This window comes from Mytilus trossulus, chromosome 4, assembly GCF_036588685.1.
Source record: "Mytilus trossulus isolate FHL-02 chromosome 4, PNRI_Mtr1.1.1.hap1, whole genome shotgun sequence".
Taxonomy (NCBI): domain Eukaryota; kingdom Metazoa; phylum Mollusca; class Bivalvia; order Mytilida; family Mytilidae; genus Mytilus; species Mytilus trossulus.
The window spans coordinates 9,739,338-9,761,312 of NC_086376.1; the positions used below are offsets into that span (position 1 = coordinate 9,739,338).

At 31.1% G+C, this 21,975-nt stretch overlaps 1 protein-coding gene across 1 annotated transcript in view; it reads left to right on the forward strand.

Annotated features, from left to right (window-relative positions):
* The window catches only part of LOC134714622 (signal recognition particle subunit SRP72-like), a 38,017-nt gene that overhangs the window by 3,558 nt on the left and 12,484 nt on the right, over positions 1-21,975 (forward strand). The window contains exons 3-16 of the mRNA XM_063576015.1: positions 98-218; positions 1,612-1,677; positions 3,176-3,253; positions 3,567-3,678; positions 4,015-4,090; positions 4,581-4,661; positions 5,273-5,330; positions 5,867-5,998; positions 6,487-6,615; positions 7,036-7,173; positions 8,559-8,654; positions 16,717-16,820; positions 17,417-17,494; positions 18,846-18,983. Of these exons, the coding sequence (XP_063432085.1) occupies positions 98-218; positions 1,612-1,677; positions 3,176-3,253; positions 3,567-3,678; positions 4,015-4,090; positions 4,581-4,661; positions 5,273-5,330; positions 5,867-5,998; positions 6,487-6,615; positions 7,036-7,173; positions 8,559-8,654; positions 16,717-16,820; positions 17,417-17,494; positions 18,846-18,983 (1,407 nt within the window). The remainder of the gene's footprint in view (positions 1-97; positions 219-1,611; positions 1,678-3,175; positions 3,254-3,566; positions 3,679-4,014; positions 4,091-4,580; positions 4,662-5,272; positions 5,331-5,866; positions 5,999-6,486; positions 6,616-7,035; positions 7,174-8,558; positions 8,655-16,716; positions 16,821-17,416; positions 17,495-18,845; positions 18,984-21,975) is intronic.

Sequence of the window (21,975 nt, forward strand, 5' to 3'; positions counted from 1 at the left end):
ATCATTTCTGTCAGTTATTGGTTTTCATTTGGAAATTTTTGTATTCCATTTAAAAGAAGAACATCATTTAAAATTGCCAAACCTTTTATGATTTCAGTGGGTTACATTTTGAGAAGGCTTATTGTCAATACAGATTAAATAGAACAAAGGAAGCATTAACAACATTGAGAAGTGTAGATAAGCCAGACACAAGAGTGAAAGAACTTCTTTCTCAAGTGGTAAGTTGTCAGTCATAAGAACTTCTTTCTCAAGTGGTAAGTTGTCAATCATAAGAACTTCTTTCTCAAGTGGTAAGTAGTCAATCATAAGAACTTCTTTCTCAAGTGGTAAGTTGTCAATCATAAGAACTTCTTTCTCAAGTGGTAAGTAGTCAATCATAAGAACTTCTTTCTCAAGTGGTAAGTAGTCAATCATAAGAACTTCTTTCTCAAGTGGTAAGTAGTCAATCATAAGAACTTCTTTCTCAAGTGGTAAGTAGTCAATCATAAGAACTTCTTTCTCAAGTGGTAAGTTGTCAATCATAAGAACTTCTTTCTCAAGTGGTAAGTAGTCAATCATAAGAACTTCTTTCTCAAGTGGTAAGTTGTCAATCATAAGAACTTCTTTCTCAAGTGGTAAGTAGTCAATCATAAGAACTTCTTTCTCAAGTGGTAAGTTGTCAATCATAAGAACTTCTTTCTCAAGTGGTAAGTAGTCAATCATAAGAACTTCTTTCTCAAGTGGTAAGTAGTCAATCATAAGAACTTCTTTCTCAAGTGGTAAGTAGTCAATCATAAGAACTTCTTTCTCAAGTGGTAAGTTGTCAATCATAAGAACTTCTTTCTCAAGTGGTAAGTAGTCAATCATAAGAACTTCTTTCTCAAGTGGTAAGTAGTCAATCATAAGAACTTCTTTCTCAAGTGGTAAGTAGTCAATCATAAGAACTTCTTTCTCAAGTGGTAAGTAGTCAATCATAAGAACTTCTTTCTCAAGTGGTAAGTTGTCAATCATAAGAACTTCTTTCTCAAGTGGTAAGTAGTCAATCATAAGAACTTCTTTCTCAAGTGGTAAGTTGTCAATCATAAGAACTTCTTTCTCAAGTGGTAAGTAGTCAATCATAAGAACTTCTGACATGTGTAATTAAAACAAGAACTCCTTGCTCATATAGTAACTAGGTTATTATGTTCTTTTATCTACCAGTCTTAGAATTGGACTGTTTTCTTTGATTCAGTTTGATAGTCTTTTTCATCAATATCAAAGAAATGTTAGCTATTGTTCAACATGTCCTGGGTTGTATTTAAAGAACACACTGCAGCCTGTTATAACACAGATTGTTTCCTAAGGAGTAACCTCTGAGGAAATAACTGACTGTAGTTATAGATAATTAAAAGTCAAACTTTGCCAGGAAAACTCAGACAAGTCTTATATTGCCAAAATACAAACTTCAATTTATCAAAACATTAAAAAAGTACATTTGTAGAGTACTATAGATATCATAAGGTCTTCTTAAACTATGGGTTATCCAGTTAATTGGTCAAACAATTATTAGAGTAACTAGTTAGTCAAAAACTGTTGATTTGACAACACAAGTTATTTGTCATCGCTGTTATTGTTATATTTTGTTTGTTTTAGTTATACAGATTAGAGCAGTATGAAGAATGTTACAACTTATATAGAGACATCATTAAATCTACAGAGGTATGTGGTAAAGTTGTGTGGGTTCGATTTTTATTTACTTTTTTAGTTCACCTGGCCCAAAGTGACCCAGTCAACCAACCAAGATGGCCGCCATGGCTAAAAATAGAACATAGGGGTAAAATGCAGTTTTTGGCTTATAACTCAAAAACCAAAGCATTTAGAGCAAATCTGACATGGGATAAAATTGTTTATCAGATAAAGATCTGTCTGTCCTGTAATTTTCAGACAAATCGGACAACCTGTTGTTGGGTTGCTGCCCCTGAATTGGTAATTTTAAGGAAATTTTGCTGTTTTTGGTTATTTTGAATATTATTATAGATAAAGATAAACTTTAAACAGCAAAAATGTTCAACAAAGTAAGATTTACAAATAAGTCAACATGACCGAAATGGTCAATTGACCCCCTAAGGAGTTATTGTCCTTTATAGTCAATTTTTAACAATTTTCATAAAATTTGTAAATTTTTATTAACATATTCCACTGAAACTACTGGGCCAAGTTCATTATAGATAGAGATAATTGTAAGCAGCAAGACTGTTAAGTAAAGTAAGATGTACAAACACATCACGATCACCAAAACTCAATTTTGTCATGAATCCATCTGCTTCCTTTGTTTAATATTCACATAGACCAAGGTGAGCGACACAGGCTCTTTAGAGCCTCTAGTTTTTTTAGAAAGTCAATGTTGATATTCTATTTTTAAAAAGATGAGGAGAAATATTTTATGATAAATTGACTCATAAGATGGTATCTTGTTTCTTTCTTTGAATTCCTGATTTATCCAAAATAATTTTATCATAATCTGAAAGTTTTGATTGGACAATGTTACGGCCAGAAATCGCCTATAAATTGTAGCCAACAAAAGACACAAATCAATAGTAAAATTTAACAATATTTAATATACAAAAGTTTACAAAAGGTATTACACAAATATTATTGTCAACTTAACTGTCAAAATATGTATCCAATCTTTTATCTTTATCTGTATCCGGAAATCTTTCGGAATCCAATTTGAATATTACATTCTATAAATGCAAAGTTCTAGAGAACTATAACGGAAGTTTCTGGAATAACGTAGAAGTTTAAATTACGCATCTTTTATAAGGATCATTCTAGAATCGTCAAATAGAAAGTTCCAATCATTCCATACGTATCTGTGAGTGTTCCAGTGATTTCTAAAGTGCACAGTTATATAATTATTTGGTAAACAACAATCAGGCCATACAACACAAATTAGGCCAACATAAATAAATACAATAATTACAATATCATAACAACAATCAGTGAAAATATATGATTTAAGTTGTACATTGAAATTTTGATTTGCTCTTGTCAAATTGTTGAATCCAATAATGAGTCAGATACTACTTCTTCTATAGAATTAAAATAAACGCAGACAGGGATGCATGCTTTTACTATTTTGTTACCCACTTTCCAAGTCTTTTTATTCTGTTAATGTCTGTCTTGTTATATTCATCTAAGAATTCTCTAATTACAGGATGATTTTGAAGAAGAGAGACAGACAAATTTGTCAGCTGTTGTTTCTTCCTTACAGCTGTGGGACAAGAAAGATGTAGTAAGTTAAAACATTGTCTCATTATATACATTATTTACACTTTGTCTCATTATTTACACTTTGTCTCATTATTTACACTTTGTCTCATTATTTATACTTTGTCTGATTATTTACCCTTTGTCTGAATAATCAATAGGAATAGATTTTACAAATGCTTCTTAAATATCTGTTTTAAGTTGTACCAAGTAAATCATTGTAAGCAAAATCCTGAAAACAAATGATATCTTATCCTTCAAAGTTATGGAAATGATTCTTTGTAACATAATTACAGGTTGGATTGGAAAAAAAAACATAATGTTTTTTTTTATTTCAGGGTAATCCTGAGTTTGAAGAGAGTTCCTATGAGATTTGTTACAACAATGCATGCTACTTTATTGGAAAAGAAGACTGGACAAACGCAGAGAAGAAATTAAGGAAAGCAGAAAGTAAGGCTTTAGAGTTATCCCCCTTTGTGCAAATTTTAAATGAAATTCAGTTTAATTCGCAAATTATTACTTCATTTCTATTTCTAAGCTAGGGAATGTCAAAGCATTAATTGACCCGGTATTACAACCATCCCCCCAAGAGTTTTGCTGAAGTGATGGGTTCCCAATTGTCTAGACAGTTTTATATTAAACAGTACATTATTTATAATAGTTTTTGTTTTTAATGTCATGACAAAGTCTTAGAAAAAACTCAGAATATTTTAACTGTAAGTCAGTTTATGATTTACATCTGACATTTTAGAGTTACTTATTAACACTGTTGATATTTACATTTAGTTTTTTGCAAGAAAAGTTTTGAGGATGAATCTGATGTTACAGAGGAGGAAATAGAAGAGGAATTGGGAATTATAAGGTAAATTAGATAATGGATGATTATTTTCTGGTAGGAATTATTTCTAAGTAATTAAAATGATACATTTAAAATGTATTAGATATAGGATAGAGTAATAATATTTTGATAGTTAAAAATTAAATGTTGTAAAAGATTACTAAATGTAAATACTTGACAGCAGTCAGAGAGAAAGTTGGTAAATAGTTTGGTTAACACACTTAAGATTTCATGACTAAAAAGATAAGGAGATGTATGATTGCCAATGAGATAGCTATCTACCAGTGACCATAGAAAATACAGAGCACAGCTTTAAACTAAAAGCAATACCCATACTGTAGTTAGATATAAAATTCCCAGGCGATTTTATAATACAATAAAAAATAGAATACTAACGACCTGTTTAATGCTGAAACAACAATAAAAGAACACAGCAGCCAACCACAACCACTGAATAACATGAAACTGACTTCATAACAGATGTTTAGTAATAAGAATGTATTTTCTATTATAGAGTACAGTTAGCCTATGTGCTACAGAAACAAGGACGTAAAGATGAAGCTGTCAAATTAAACAATCAAGTCACTAAGAATAAGTAAGTTTTTACTGCTCATGAGCTATTATTGTGTATAATTAAACATTTGAAAACAAAATGATTCAAGTAAATATCACTAGCCACTTGTAGCTAACTACTGTGAAAAACAGTGGTTGTAGGTGACTTAAGATGGACAAATTTCTTAACAACCATGTCAAATGATATATATTGAATGATAGAGAGAGATGCACGACTTTCTTCAAACATTAATTCAGTTTTGTTATCTTTAGTTTACTGTGTCACAAAATAATGTATTCTTTCTGGCTGGTATAATTAACAGAAATGATACCGTCTGTTTATATCTGCCTTTACTTCATTACTGAATAAAGTAAAGTATGAAAATCTTGGAACCTCTTGAATTGAATTGCACATAAAATACAATTCGAATGCAGTACATAAATAATGAGACAAACTGATAAAACTGTTGTGCATGAAATTTCAATTTATTGTTCCATAATCTTTATTCTATACCTCAAATAAAAAAAATACCTCACTACTCGATAATATTAGAATTAATCCTGGCTCCCTTGATTAATCCTTTCTTGTAAGGAATGAAAAAAGTTTGTTTATATTAGTTGTTTATCCTTGTGTAATATTTTGATTTATTTCAGACCATCAGATATGGCTGTGATGGCAGTGTTGTCCAATAATATCATCACTCTCAATAAGGTCAGTAAATAGAACATTAACAAAATTCTTAAACTTGTAAAAATTCTTTGACACAAATTAATTATAAGTTTAAAACAGAAAGTTATAGACATGAGACATTCACAGTAATCTGGATTTTATCATAATGTCAGGACTTTCATATTTATTATACCAACAAAAACGTGTTCTGAAGTTGTTATAGAAATTAAATAAGATAATGGATATAACCAGCAAAGTAAGTTAAATATCAAAACTATAGAAATTATCAAATCTGTTTGTACCTACCACAACATAGGAAAAGATCTTGATTTACCTTACTTCACTGCCTGTTTCTAGAGCTGTTAAAAATAATTGAATAATCCTGCAGTGCACATTTACTATTTTTTGAAAACTACTGAACATGCAAAAAGGGCAAGGTTCAGTATCCATAGGTTCTTGCTCTACTTTCAAGATGAAATTCATAAATATTCTTCTGTCAAGGAAAATCATGTGTTGTGTTTGTATGATTTAAAGTGTTCATCATGTTCACATTTTTGTCATTAATATATTTTTAACAGGACCAGAATGTATTTGATTCTAAGAAGAGAATGAAAACAGCCAAAGCGGATGGTTTGAAACATAAACTAACAGCTGCCCAGCAGAGATGTATTAGTTTAAATGAAGGCTTATTACATATGTACACTAACCAGGTAGTATATCTATAAATAAATCTTTCTTGTCCTCTTTATTGTTTCAAACTTCATGGTATGTTATATAAATGTATAATTACTTAATAACCATCATCAGATAAGCTAGGGTTTGAAAGTTTAGACCCAGAATATACAGGACTATAAAAGATACCAAAACTGGAGAGTGTCAGAAAAAGCTTATAAAATGAAAACAGTTCTAGGTTACTATAAAGAAGGATCTTTAAAATCACAAGTTATAGTTAAGTGCCTGTTGAATATGTAAAATTGATATTCTGTTACATTTTATAATTGAAAATTGATGTTTAACCCCAAGTTAATTATAGTTAAATTTTACACAGCTTTGGTGTCTTGAGTAATAAAAACATTGTTCCATACCAAGACATGAAACTTGGTTGTGTGATAGCTTTAATCCTATTCTTAAGGAATTTATTAAAATAATTGACCCCTATATTAAACATATGGTAACATTGAACATGATGTATTTACAGAGTAACCAATGTCACAACTTAGCCCAGAAGTTAATGAAGGAGTACCCTGATATTGATACCCCAGTGCTGATTGAAGCTGCCCAGTATGTCAAGGATAAAGATACTACCAAGGCCATTGATGTTTTGAAGGTCAGTATTGTTAATTTACAGGAATGTGTATACAAGTCAAATGCATGCATTAGCAGAAATTTTCAATTATAGACTTGGAGGCCAATATATGTTTATAACTTATGTAAAAATTTCAGCAAGAGAAGGTTTCATGTAAAAGATCAAAACCAGCTAGTAATCGTTAAGAATCTGTTTAATTAAAGATATAATTTATATTAGATAATAAAAGAACTTTGAGATGACCAAACATGTACATTTCCTAGATGTTCTTACTTTTCATGTCTTAAAATACAGGAAATCGTGATAAAAAGTAAAAATTTAATTCATTGGGAATCATACCATTCTTATTTTATTATCATTGCTTACATAAAATATTGTATACTAATAAGAAGACATTTATGCTGTTATCCATCATATTGTAAGAGATATTTTGTATTTCAGGCTTATGAACAATCTCACCAATCTAGATCAGTTAGTATAAAGATGGTGATGGCACAGATATATCTATCCCAAGGTCATGTGTATGATGCCTGTGACACACTCAAGACAATGGGAGACTTACAATATAAACCTGGAGTGGTAAGTCTAATTATCATATATCTTATAGGGTTTACCAATTTTACAGTTGTCTGATGTGTATGAGCTTTTGATTTTACCATTTGATTAAGGACTTTTCATTTTGAATTTTCCTCGGAGTTCAGTATTTTTGTGATTTTACTTTTAAAGGCATTGAAGTTGAGAAGAAAATATTATTTAATGCTTCTCAAGTCGCTCCTTATTTTTTATTAAAATGTATTGTACCAAGAAGTGACTCAAATGTGTCAACTGTGTGCCTATAGACTGAAACGTGTCACGTGTCAACTGTGTGCCTATAGACTCAAACGTGTCAACTGTGTGCCTACAGACTAAAACGTGTCAACTGTGTGCCTACAGACTAAAATGTGGCAACTGTGTGCCTATAGACTCAAACATGTCAAATGTGTGCCTACAGACAAAAACGTGTCAACTGTGTGTCTATAGACTCAAACATGTCAACTGTGTGCCTACAGACTAAAACATGTCAACTGTATGCCTACAGACTAAAATGTGTCAACTGTGTGCCTATAGACTCAAACAGGTCAACTGTGTGTCTATAGACTCAAACGTGTCAACTGTGTGCCTACAGACTAAAACATGTCAACTGTGTGCCTATAGACTCAAACGTGTCAACTGTGTGCCTATAGACTCAAACATGTCAACTGTGTACCTATAGACTAAAACGTGTCAACTGTGTGCCTATAGACTCAAACATGTCAACTGTGTGTCTACAGACTACAACATGTCAACTGTGTGCCTATAGACTCAAAGGTGTCAACTGTGTGCCTATAGACTTAAACGTGTCAACTGTGTGCCTACAGACTAAAACATGTCAACTGTGTGCCTATAGACTCAAACGTGTCAACTGTGTGCCTATAGACTAAAACGTGTCAACTGTGTGCCTATAGACTCAAACATGTCAACTGTGTGCCTACAGACTAAAACATGTCAACTGTGTGCCTACAGACTAAAATGTGTCAACTGTGTGCCTATAGACTCAAACAGGTCAACTGTGTGTCTATAGACTCAAACGTGTCAACTGTGTGCCTACAGACTAAAACATGTCAACTGTGTGCCTATAGACTCAAACATGTCAACTGTGTGCCTATAATACTGTTTGAAAAATGATATTGCTTCCAGATTAAAGTTTTCACATTGTTGGTAGCACTGTCAGGTGGTTCAGGTTTGAAAGACTTTAAAAAAAATGGTTATATAGCAGTTTTGATTTGCATACTAAATTGCAAAACCTCATTTTAACTCTTTCTTAAGGTTAAATGAACAAATAGAACTTTTAACAGACATGACAGATGAAATGGTAGTATAGTAGTTTTTTTTGTATCACTATACAATGAAAGTTTGACTTTTAATTTTATTGAAATATATTTTAGGTCTCTGCCATGGTCACATTGTACTTAGGACAAGAGGACAGGGAACAAGCTTCTAAAGTTCTTACACAGGCTATAACATGGTACAAGAAAAATCAGGTAGGTAAACCGTCAAAGTTCAGTACTTCTTTAGGCCAAAGCATGGTACCAGGAAAGTCAGGTCCGTAAATAGATGATTCTTAAGTTATAGAATGACAAGTCTGACTAAAGCATTGTATCAAGAGAAAAGTATCAACCAACAGAACCATGGTATAAGAAAATTTCAGTAAAGATATTGTGGATTAATCAGATACTAATTATTGTGAATTTTGTAGGTAAAGGTGACCCCAACAAAGAAAACATAGTCTATTGGATTTCAGGCAAACTTTGCCTAAATCACAAAACTAAGTATTCAAGAAAATACAATTCGTCCTCAATCCATGAAATTTTCTACTATCAGAAATAGATAAATCAACATTAGAAGAAATACATAGGAAAATTTTAAACAATTAATGTAAAGAAATATTGTATTCGACAGACAATTTATGTAATGAATGCCCTTGAGAAAAGACAGAGGGCGTTACAAAATAATATGTGATTTCCTTAATAACTGAAAAATCACATATTCTAAAGACATTTTTTTCTAGTTTATTCTTTTACAAAAGTTGACACACTTTGCAAGAGCTAATAGAAAATGACACTTGTAAAAGGGGATGAAGGTGTTTTTAGGTAAATTTTAATGATTGTCAGATAATTGTTTTTCTAGTAAAATCATCTGTAGATGTGTGAACAACATTGGTCATAGAAAACACATCCTGCTTGTGAGACATGTCTTACATGCCAACTGGGTGTCAAGTAGGAAGGTGCTAAACTTTTATTACCATTTCACCAATGGATGACGTAGGAGAACAGTCATCATTTAGCCCATGAAATTGTAAAAATAGTAAAAATAATATTGAGTCCTTTTCCAAATTGTGTTAATTTGATTGAGAAATGAAGTGCTAAAGGTCACCATTATATCTTAAACATGTGGAAATTGTCATGTTCAACCCTAATTGTCTATTTTACAAACATAGGAAAACAAAGATATGTGAGCGACAGCTTAACAAAAAAATAAATAAGTGCAAATGAAATGCGTTGCAGTTGCAGTATTGAAATCATGTTATACATTTAATGTCATCTTATAATAGTTTGGAATTTTTCTGTAAAATAAATTTCTTTTTTTCAATAAAACAGATCTTAAGATAGCTTCCCCCCCCCCCCCCCCCCCCCTCCAAAAAAAAATCAATTTATTGAAAGAAGGGACAATGTCCTAACAGGAAACAATTTTATTTTGATTGAGTTTCATATTGGTATTTGATTATCTGTATTACTGAGTGATACTCATATTCTTTGACATTCCTAATTTGTATTAAATATGATTTACTACACGTAAATTTTGCCTTGTATTTCATTTGAACTTGTTGGTATTTATAAATCAAATGATAATTAAATTAAAGTTTAACAGCACTTTCCTACTTAAAACACAGTTGGGATATCACAGAAACTTTATGTTTTGTATGGCATCTTTTGTTCAACCTGTGTCTTACATTGTGACCATTGTTTTCATCACATCCTACATGTCTTACTTTGTGACCATTGTTTACATCACATCCTACATGTCTTACATTGTACCATTGTTTACATCACATCCTACATGTCTTACGTTGTGACCATTGTTTACATCACATCCTACATGTCTTACATTGTGACCATTGTTTTCATCACATCCTACATGTCTTACTTTCGTGACGTCTGTTTTCATCACATCCTACATGTCTTACGTTCCTGACGTCTGTTTTCATCACATCCTACATGTCTTACGTTCCTGACGTCTGTTTTCATCACATCCTACATGTCTTACGTTCCTGACGTCTGTTTTCATCACATCCTACATGTCTTACGTTCCTGACGTCTGTTTTCATCACATCCTACATGTCTTACGTTCCTGACGTCTGTTTTCATCAGGTTTTATGTGTCTAACATCATGATGTCCGTTATGATCACATCCTACACTTGATTCATATTAATTAGCACTACCTACTCTTAGAGCATACGGCTTGTGTGTAATTAAGGAAGTAAAATTCTCATGTTTCATTGATATTTTGTCATCCGCCTAACTTTATGATAGGGTATTTTGTAAAATAAATGTCTGTTATTCACTATACTTTAAGTTTATAACATTTGAAGAAAAAAAATATCTTTATACCTGTTTTGTAAAATATTTTTGAAATACCTGTTATTTTGATACTTTAAAAGAAGAAATTTTTGAGTGCTTTTTATTATTGTGATTGTTGAGTAATTTACACCTATACCTGATTAATTACTGCAATTACTGAGATGAAACATGAAATAATACAAGGCAAAATCCGTAGTAAATGCTGTATCACCACAAGAAACCAATATCAGTCCCAATGTTTGAAGGTGCATATGGCTGATATTGGTCAAGTTGAGATACAGCATGTGATACGTATTTTGCCTTGTATTATTCTGTTTATCACATATTTTAATAAATATGGTTCAAGACACTCATGTAATGGAATAATCGTTTGATACTAAGGTGAGAGCTTAGCAGATTTTATAAATAAATATTCAGGACCCCATTTAGAGGGGTAAATTCAGTAAAAAATCTCCCATTGACTTTAATGCTAATCTATGTGTGGAAATAAATTTATACCAGATTTACATTTAGAAATTAAAATCTTTCATATATCATTCATGAAAGTACAAATGTAGCCCTATCTTTTGCAACAATAAAAACATAGGGTCATGCGGCATTTTTGGGCATTCACATGGCCTTGTTTACAAACAATGTAGATTCGCACTGAATTCCCATACTGACCCCCATTACTTTTCAACCCTGAAGGGGAAAAAATTAGTACATTCAGCATTTTTTTTTTTTTTTTTTTTCAACTCTAGTTTTGATCCATCTACCAAAAAATATTTATTACAAACATTATCTGACAATCAGAAGACCTTATAACTTCAGTGTTATACAGAAAGCTCTCCCCTAAATGGGCGGTCCCTGATGAGGTATATTTATTTACTGAATTTACCCCTATAAGAGACTTCTTTACTTCTTTTCCATCTTTTTTTGTAATAAACATGTAATGTATCCAATTTTCAAGTTCCAGTTTCAATACAACCTTCAAAAATGCTGAATATGTAAAGATAGAGCAAAATTTATACTACAGCCCATAATGCGGCCAATGTATATTTGGTATATACAGTTGGGCATTGACTGTTTTTAAAAGAATGGTGTAAAATACTATGTTTAATAAATATGAATTGTTTTCTGTGTTTGTTTGAGTAGTATTGCAAGTACATCTAGAAACTAAAGTCTTGGTGTACTCTTAGATAGTTTTTTTCCTTATATGGAAGTGTTTGGTTAAATACCATGAAAAGACAACAAAAAGACTTTTCAAAGGCTTTTTTAAGCAGTTTCATACCAAATAAAACAACAATTATGTTTCATTATACTAAATCTGTGTTTTAATTACTTGTAAATTTCACAAAATGTCATTGACAATCACTCTGCCGAAATTCCTGTTACCCGGACATCAGGATGGGTTCTTCGCCAAAACTAGACAGCTGGAACTGAAGTAGAAAAAAGTGCCAAATATGAAAAAATAAGATTAGGTATGACCAAAATTTACATTTGGGAGATTGAAGTAACAATTTAGAGTATTTAAAAGCAATAATTTAACTTAAAAATCCAATTACAAACATTTTACCACTTGTTTCATAGATGAAGGACCTGTAATCATGAAAACTTGTCTAGTATATTCTTCAAATAAAGAAACGCAAAGCGTTATGTAAAAATAAATGAATACCTTCATGCGGTCAGATTATTCGAGTGTTAAAATACTAGAAAAGTGCTTATTTACCACTTGTTCTACAACTTAACATGGGGAACACAGCTAAAAAAAACCACTGTCAAAGGGAGGTAATCCATTTTTTTCATATGATTTTATACATTATGAGAAGAAATATGTGTAAAATGTGATGTAAATGGGGAGAATATTCATGCATTTCATTGATATAACTCTCAAGTGTAATTTCTATTGTTTCTTTCAATCTGGACACAAAACTGATTTTTAAAATATACTTCATGCTTCTCTCACTGTACACTGAGGGCTGTTCCAGAAAAATACTATGTCCCCCCCAGGGAAGGCAATTTTTTTAAATATTATGTGGGTGGTTGTATTTGAAATACCAAAATGCAAAGGGAGTGCTGTTCTAATTAAATTTTATTTCTGTGGGTGGTGGGGGTTAAAAAAAAGTGCCGTCCCTTGGGGGGACATAGTATTTTCTGGAACAGCCCTGAGTGCATCCTGGATAGCCGCAGTTAAAGATAGAAATTTGTGTAAAAAACAGCTTTAAATGGTTCCAAAATCCTTCCTTTACATGAACATTTACAGGAAATGAGTTTTGTGATTATTGTGTGGCCTTGGACAAGTACAGTGAAAAAGTGCATATTTTCCTATAGGGGTAAATTCAGTAAAAAAACCTCCCATTGACTTTAATGCTAATCTATGTGTGGAAATAAATTTATACCAGATTTACCTTTAGAAATTAAAATCTTTCATATATCATTCATGAAAGTACAAATGTAGCCCTATCTTTTGCAACAATAAAAACATAGGGTCATGCGGCATTTTTGGGCATTCACATGGCGTTGTTAACAAACAATGTAGATTTGCACTGAATTCCCATACTGACCCCCATTACTTTTCAACCCTGAAGGGAAAAAAAATAGTACATTCAGCATTTATTTTTTATTTTTTTTCAACTCTAGTTTTGATCCATCTACCAAAAAATATTTATTACAAACATTATCTGACAATCAGAAGACCATATAACTTCAGTGTTATACAGAAAGCTCTCCCCTAAATGGGCGGTCCCTGATGACGTATATTTATTGACTGAATTTACCCCTAGATGAGAAAAAAAATGATAATGTTTATTGTTTTATCACACATAAAAAAATATTTGGGTCCAAATAATGTTTTGTTATCATTAACAAAGGTATCACTCAAAACCTATTTTGATAATTTCCAAATATTGTTTTTAGTCTGAATCACTGTAGGAAACAACCCATTTTCTCTAGCAAGTATTTTTCAGTAATTCAAACTAAATGAGGTTGTATTTCGAATCATACATGGAAATACAACAACTTGACTTCATATGTCAAACTAGGATGTCCTTCAATATATTACATGTCGCCAGGTATGTGATATGGGTTTAGATATGCAATACAGGAAGTGATACAGACTGAAAAAAGAACCTTTATTAGATATTTGAAATTCTAATGCAACAATTTTGAATCAATGCTCTGATTGGCTGACAGTTAGCGTAAAATTTTTATCTTGTTGTCTGTAACTATGGAAGCATTTTGACATTTTGAATTGCTGAATGTATTGACATGTAATTTCTACAATGATAAGCCAAAAAACTCACATGTTGCACCTAAAAATCTTCTTTTTATCAAATTTTATTACATTCGGAAGCGGCACAGAAGCCATAAAACACATGTAGTGTTGTTTATATTTGACGCCGGTAGCATACCTTTAAAGTAGTCTAGTGTATGGACCAAAGAAGATAACATCCTTTCACAAAATTTTCTTTAATGAAGATTTTACACTGAAATAATGATTGAAATTTAATTATGAACTTGTTTTGCATTAGAATATAAATAACTGTATTGTATTTGAAGCTTTCTGGACGTCAAGTAGTAGTTTTACTGTCACAAATACCTGTTTACTTGCCTCTGCGTAAAATTTGCAACAGTAAAACTCCCTTTTGACGTCCTTAAAGCTTCAAATACAATACAGTTATCTCTTTATTGCTGTATTTTGTGTTTAACATATGATAAATTCAAATAATGGTTTGTGACTTTAAACTTAAATCATACTTTACTTATTTGTAACCTATTACACATACAGATAATAAATTTGCTAAGGTATTAGAAATTTTTCAAACTGGATTATTTCCCTTTTACCAGAAAAAAACTCAACTAAAAAATAACTTGCCAAGTAGAAATTCCGAAATGTAAGTAAAGTAAAAGTAATATTGATATTGCTATTTAAAGAGTTGTGACATGATTGGTCTGAGAAAGTAGGATAAAGTATTTATTGAGCAAAATTAAAATTAAAAAAAATTGTAAATTGTACACATACATGAACTGCCTGTCGTCTCAGTCATTATCACTATCTTACTCAATACCACTTTCCTGTGGGCAGTCCATATATGACCAGTTTTTTCAAGAACTATTATTTTCCTGGTTCCAGTATATAAATAAAATGTTAAAATAAAGCCACTATGAAATCATGGTTGCTATCTTTTAGAACATAGGGTCAAATGCATTTTTTGGCCTATATCTATGAAACTAAAGCATTTAGAGCAAATCTGAAGGAGATGAAAATGTTGATTAGGTTAATTTCTATATGCCCTGAAATTTTCAGACGCATCAGACAACTTGGTGGGTTGCTACACCTAAATTTTGCATTTTTCCTTTATTATCTTTAATATTAAAAAAAAACATATATATTATATACAGTTTACATGTACAATAAAGTATGTATCAGGGTTCAAAAGTTGTTAGCCTACGTTAACACTTTAATATATGTGTATTAGATTTAATAGTTTTTATACAGTTTAAATAGTTGAATATATTATAAATGTTAACGTAGGTTTAGAACTTTTGAACCCTGAAACATACTTGATCATATATATAAACTTTATATAAACTTTTATACTTCCCACAACGTGACAGTTTGTTGTCATTGATAACGTAGAATAAAAAACCTTAAAACTTACAATTAGCGGTCCATCCCTAAAGAATTATTTGTTTGTTTTTGCTTTTTTACTACTCCTACATATAACTCCTAGAGAAGTAAGGATTGGTAGTTCTGTTTTATTATGTATTTGTATGACACTTCATTGTATCAGGGCTTCAGTGACGCTTGTTGCTTCCATTGGATTCATATCCGAAGCCTATTTGAAATATTTTGTTATTTTGATTGAAAAGGAATAAGATATAAATTAAATGACCAGTGCATGTAGTGTTACCATTTATGTAATTTCATTATTCTGAATTAAACACCTTTTTTCTAACACCTTTTTTCGTCATAGATAAAACAACTAAAATAGGTGTGAAAAAGCGAAAACACCTAAATAGGTCAGTGTAAGTCAAATTGAATGCACTGTTAGCTGTTTACAACTCATGTACACATTGATAAAAGTAATTGCAAAAATGCTGTAAATTTTTGTGATTTTATATGGATTCTTACGTCAGAAATATTAACACTACCTTCTTATAGAAAATATTCCATTGACAGTTTTCGAAAAAACTATTAGCACTTTTGTTAAGATTATGAAAACATGATGTTGACAACATTCTGAAGACTATTTTGTTTTATCCTGTAATAGGTTGATTTCGGGCTAACTTCTCAGATATTTATGCGCCATTTTCATTGAATTTTATGAATAATATTTTTATCTTTAGCTATACATATATTTAGAATGGCTTTTAGAAAAATAGTGAAATGCATGGGAAGTAAAATTCAATTCTATGGATATAAATGTATGCATCAAGCTGCTTGACTAAAATGTCATAGCTCTAAATGTATTCTTTGAAATATTTCTTTGGGAAGTCAAAGGAATAACTGGTACCCTGTCAGAAGCCATACTGATAAAAAAAATAAGCTTAAAAAGGGAGTACTCACAGTATTTCTTATTGGTCATCCAAATTATTCGGCAGACATTCAGAATAACTTGTCTTTGGCCAAGTCATCTTTAATTTAATGTGACCCACAGATGTCTAAACAGTTGTACATGTATTGTTCAGGTACAATGGTGGTCATTTCATAAAAGTATTTGTTTGATTTTATGAGGATATGATGTCCTTAATAACCAATAAATATTGTTATACATTCCAAAGGTTTTCCTTTAAATTAGGGCTGTGAAGGAAGTTTGAATCACAATTTAAGTTTCAACAGAACTTTGACAAATTTTACGTAAAATGTGTTACAGCTTCATAAAACAGAATAAGCATTGGTCTGCTCTATGGTCGGGTTGTTGTCTCTTTGGCACATTCCCCATTTCCCTTCTCAATTTTATTGGTATATTTTATATATTTCAGCCATCTTCTGCCTGCATGTCGACCTTAATGAGAGCTAACACTACACTACAAATACAGATGGGTAATCCACAACAAGCTGCTGCTATGTTAGAAGAACTCAGAAAGTAAGATTTACTTTCCCAATGGGCCAGATTATTGACAATGTAAAAAAGGGGCGAAAGATACCAGAGGGGTATTCAAACTCATAATCAAAAATAAAACTGACAATGCCATGGCTAAAAAAGAAAAAGACCAACAGACAAATAATAGTACACAAGACACAACATAGAAAACTAAGAAATAGCAACACAATTTCATGTGCTCTGGAAGAGTAAGCAGATCCTGCTCCACATGTGGCACCTGTCATGTTGCTCATGTTATTACAAACCCAGCGAACAGTCTAATTTGGTAGGTCACATTCATAACAATAATTGGAACATATCCAAACACATGCTTGAACCTTTGGCATTAATATTGGACCAAGTAAATGAGACAACTCTCCATACAGATCCTGTGCCATTCAAAATTTGTTCCCATTTTGTTTTTACAATATAACACCCCAAACCAATCATCCATCAAATCACATGGTATGTAAGGTATCTACCATTACACAAATAAGTTATAGATTTGATAGTAGTTACCTCTATATGTCCATCAGGCACCATGAAATTTTGATAATATTAGAACACTGCATAAACAATAAATGTTTCTTGTTTTGTAGATCCAATCCAAAGGACCCACGTATACTAGCAGAGTTGATATCAGCTTACTCACAGTTTGATCAGGCAAAAGCACAAAAGTATCCTTTGTTAAAACATTATTGGTACCAATTTTACTGCACTAGATGTGCAATTCAACAATATATGTCTCTTTGGTGATGCTCCAGGCAAAAATATTTGAAAGTCCAAATCTAATACAAATATTGATCAGCTGGGTAAAAACAAAAAAGAACAAAAATTAATTCAAAGCTGGGGGAGCTATGCATGATGTATACACATTTCTCAAGCCAGTGTGAGAAAAATATTTCTAATCTCTAGTGAAAATTTGTTCTCAGCAAATGATTGGTCGAAATTCTTATGTGACGTTGAATTTTCTTTGTTTCTTCTGAATTTTCCTATTGTCATGATTGTTATGTCATGAAAAAAGGCGACCATGCCTGATGACGTCACATAAAAAGTACACAACTTTCTTCAAATCTTTGAAAAAAAGGATAAAAATCATTACAGAAACAGATTCCACCACTATAACTGGTGTATTATGATATTTCTTCACTCTCGACAGTTAAATTTTAGCTATTTAAAATTAAGGGCCAAAAAAAGGTCCCAAATAAGCATTTTTCTTGGTTTTTGCACAATAACTTTATATAAGTAAATAGAAATCTATGAAATTTTAACACAAGGTTTATAACCACAAAAGAAAGGTTGGGATTGATTTTGGGAGTTTTAGTCCCAACAGTTTAGGAATTAGGGGCCAAAGGGTCCAAAATTAAACTTTTTTTGATATCATCAAAAAATGAATTATTGGGGTTCTTTGATATGCCAAATCTAATCGTGTACTTAGATTCTTTGTTTTTGGTCCTGTTTTCAAATTGGTCTACATTGAGGTTCAAAGGGTCCAAAATTAAACTTTGTTTGATTTCAACAAAAAATGAATATATCGGTTTCTTCAATATGCTAAATCTAACCATGTATTTAGATTTTTGATATTTTGGCCTGGTTATCAAATTGGTCCACATTGAGGTTTAAAGGGTCTAAAATTGAATATTATTTGATTTCATCAAAAATTTAATTCTTGGGGTTCTATGATATGCTGAATCTAACCATGTATTTAGATTTTGGATATTGGACCATAATAGGTAAATGTCCAATTTAAAAATTTTAAGTTTTCAAAAAGTTCTTTGATCACATTCATTCTGTGTCAGAAACCTATGTTGTGTCAACTATTTAATCACAATCCAAATTTAGAGCTGTATCAAGCTTAAATGGTGTGTCCATACTTGCCGCAACTGTTCAGGGTTTGACCTCTGCAGTTTCAGTTAGAAGCCAATTAAGATCTGGTGTTTTTATTCATTATCTAAAAGGGAGGACCTTGATGGGTTTAATTAAACATCTTTTGAAAATTTAGCATTGATTTACCTTAAATCCCAACAGAATAAGTGCTGATTTACCACCTGTGGAGGATATTGTTCAAGGTATTGATGTGGAAACACTTGAGGCCTCATTTAGCTCACTAGGACCAAAGTACATCAAGAAAGCACTGAAATCTGATGCTCAGCCATCACCTGGACCGTAAGTACTCTTTTGTTATATAGTATTAATATAAAGGTTTCATTTAGATTGCATGGCCCAAAATTCAAAACAGTCCTTCAATTTTAAGACCAGCCATGTTCTAGACCCTTACTATTGTGATGGACTACAGACTCTGATTTCCACTTTTCGTGCTGTCGTAGATGTATGATTGCAAAGTCCTAGAATCTTATCCAGAACATTAAACCTCACAAAAACATATTGTTGTGAAAAACAATCAAATGCATCAACAAACAAACTGTTAAATCACATGTTTTATCATGGCAGACAAACAGTTCTGATGTAATTAATGATATTTCTACTTAAGAAATTGTATAAAGATTACTTTTGCTGGCACCCAAATTCTGTAAAAATTTAACTATTTTATGTTAGTTGAAGTATTACAAAACGACTTGTCTTACTATTCAGTATAGTTATGGTATTATTTGAATTCATCTGCAATTTAGACTCTGAATTTACAATTTCTTTTTTATTTGATATTAAGCATGTTAAGTGAAGACAGTATTTAGTAAAAAAAAACATATCCCTTTAAAGCCATGACCTTGTAAAGATGTCATTGAGTGTTTTGATTAAAATACATGGTTTATTTGGTCCAATAAAAGTATAGGTCTAATGATTTTTTATAATAAATTTATATATATATTTGACTGTTCAATGTTAAAATTACATATACAAATATTGGAAGATATGAAGATAATTTCAACATGTTGCTGTTTTCTTCCTTGATGTATTTGAATGTGATCAATAAATGATGGTGAATTTACCAAGCTGATATTGTTGACAGAGAAGTGTAAAAATCAAATTTGTCTAAAGGGGAAAATATTCACTCAGGTAGAAACATTTATGTTGCCACATTTATCAAAAAGAAACAGACAAATATAGATATGGAAAACAAATTGTCAAAAGGTCCATGATAATAACATTCATAACATAAATTAGCTTGAAGTATGTGGATTAACCACTTGAAACCATGTTCATTTTTTTCCTGCTCTATGATTTTCTGTTAAAAAATAGAATAACTTTTAGAACATGGCATGTGTTTTAGTTACTTCTTTACTTGCTGGGTTACTGTCTCATTGATATATAGCTCAAATCTTTTTGGTTGTCCTCATTTAAAGAAAGAATATTTTGATGATTTTACATTAAAATAATTTTCCCCTTGCTCCGCTCATCAAAAATTCAAGTTTGCGCATACCCCCTCCCCTCACACACACACACACACTCCCCTTAACCTTAAATGCTAGATCTGCCCCTAACTCTTTACAATTTAAATACATGTAACTCACTAAAATATGAATCAATTAATGGAAGGAGATATATGTTTTAACCATGTAAAATTATTTTCTAAATTAATAAAAAAAAAAAAAAAAAGGGTATTATATTATAAGACAAAATAACCATTTTTTTGTACTTTTATAGATGCAGGTCTCATTGGCAGCAATCATACCATATCTCCTTATTTTTATAGTTTATACCTTCAAATAAAGAATGATTATATAAAATGGTTATGCTCATATCTTATTTATCTTATTTAATACAATTAGTAATTTTCATATGGGAATATTCCGGATAACCATAATTTGAAATTTACATACAAACAAATTCAAATTTGTAAAGAATATTTTTTATTGGTAAGGGCCTTTAGCATTGTAATTACTATGTATTAGCATGATCTACATTGGCTTTTATTGTAGAACAAATGAGTCTTTAATAGGGATGAATTAAAAGCCTGACAAATGACTGAATTATAGATAACGGTGTGTCAAATAGTGATAGCCTGACTCTAATGAATAAATAATGATTATTGACCATGTACTATTACTACAATCCATTGATAAAACTGTCTATTGATTTCTTTGTTTTTTACAATGTTGTCTCACCTGGAATCAGGGAGTGGAAGTTGTCTAATGAATCTAGAAGTCGTATTACACTATCCTTTTCACCATTCTTATATATATAATATATGTTTGTTATGAGGCGATAGATTGTTAGACTTGAAATATTAGTAGATTGTTCAACCTGTAAATCAAATGTTAACAAAAATAAATAATTGACATATAGGTTGATCTAAATCAGCCTTTCCTCTGTCTTATACAACAGTATATAACCTTAAGTATATTTCAAGGTTAATATTATAGTTCAATATGGGTTTCTGCTCATTGTATTTAACCTTAAACTTTTAAAATTATATAGGTTTCAAAGTGATATCAACTTGAGTTATTTGATTATAATATGATATAAAAAAAAAGTGACTTTGGCAGGTTTGTTTTTACAATCAAATGAAATAACAAGAGTTTGTATCAAAAGATTTCCATTTGTAATGAGTTGGTAAACCTATAATCCTCTCTTTTGGTAGAACTTTTCTTTAAAAAAAAAGATTGCATTATTTAACCTGCTGATATGATGTCATGCTGTTTTTCACTCTAATATCAGCCACTGACTGTCATAGTAGAAATCATACAGCCATCATATATAGTACTGTAAGATGTTAAACCTGTACGAAAATTTTACAGAAATTATATTCAGTAGAAGTTTAAAGGAAATTTTCAACATACATAAGGAAATTGATGTTCATCTATAGTTTTAATATGCAAAATATGTTTTGTCTATTTGTATTTACATCTATTATTTGGAGAAGTTGTCTGTTTTTCTGTCCAATAGTTTAGGACAATCCTGTTTCACGTTTCATGTATTATACACATCCTTGACTGTAAAGAGAGAGATCTGAACTTTTCAATGATGAACCTTTGGCATGTTTAACCCAAGAAATTCTTTTAATTTATGTAACATATAAGCCTACAATCAGGATTCTGTACATGTAACTGAGATTCTTTGTAAAAACATGTCTTAATAATAATACCTGATATCAGTGATATGTGATAGTTTTAAAGACTCTCCCAGCATGAACAGTGAATGTAGGCAGCCTTCTCAGTTTACTCTGTAAGCTACTTTTTGCTCTGGATTATGTATTCAT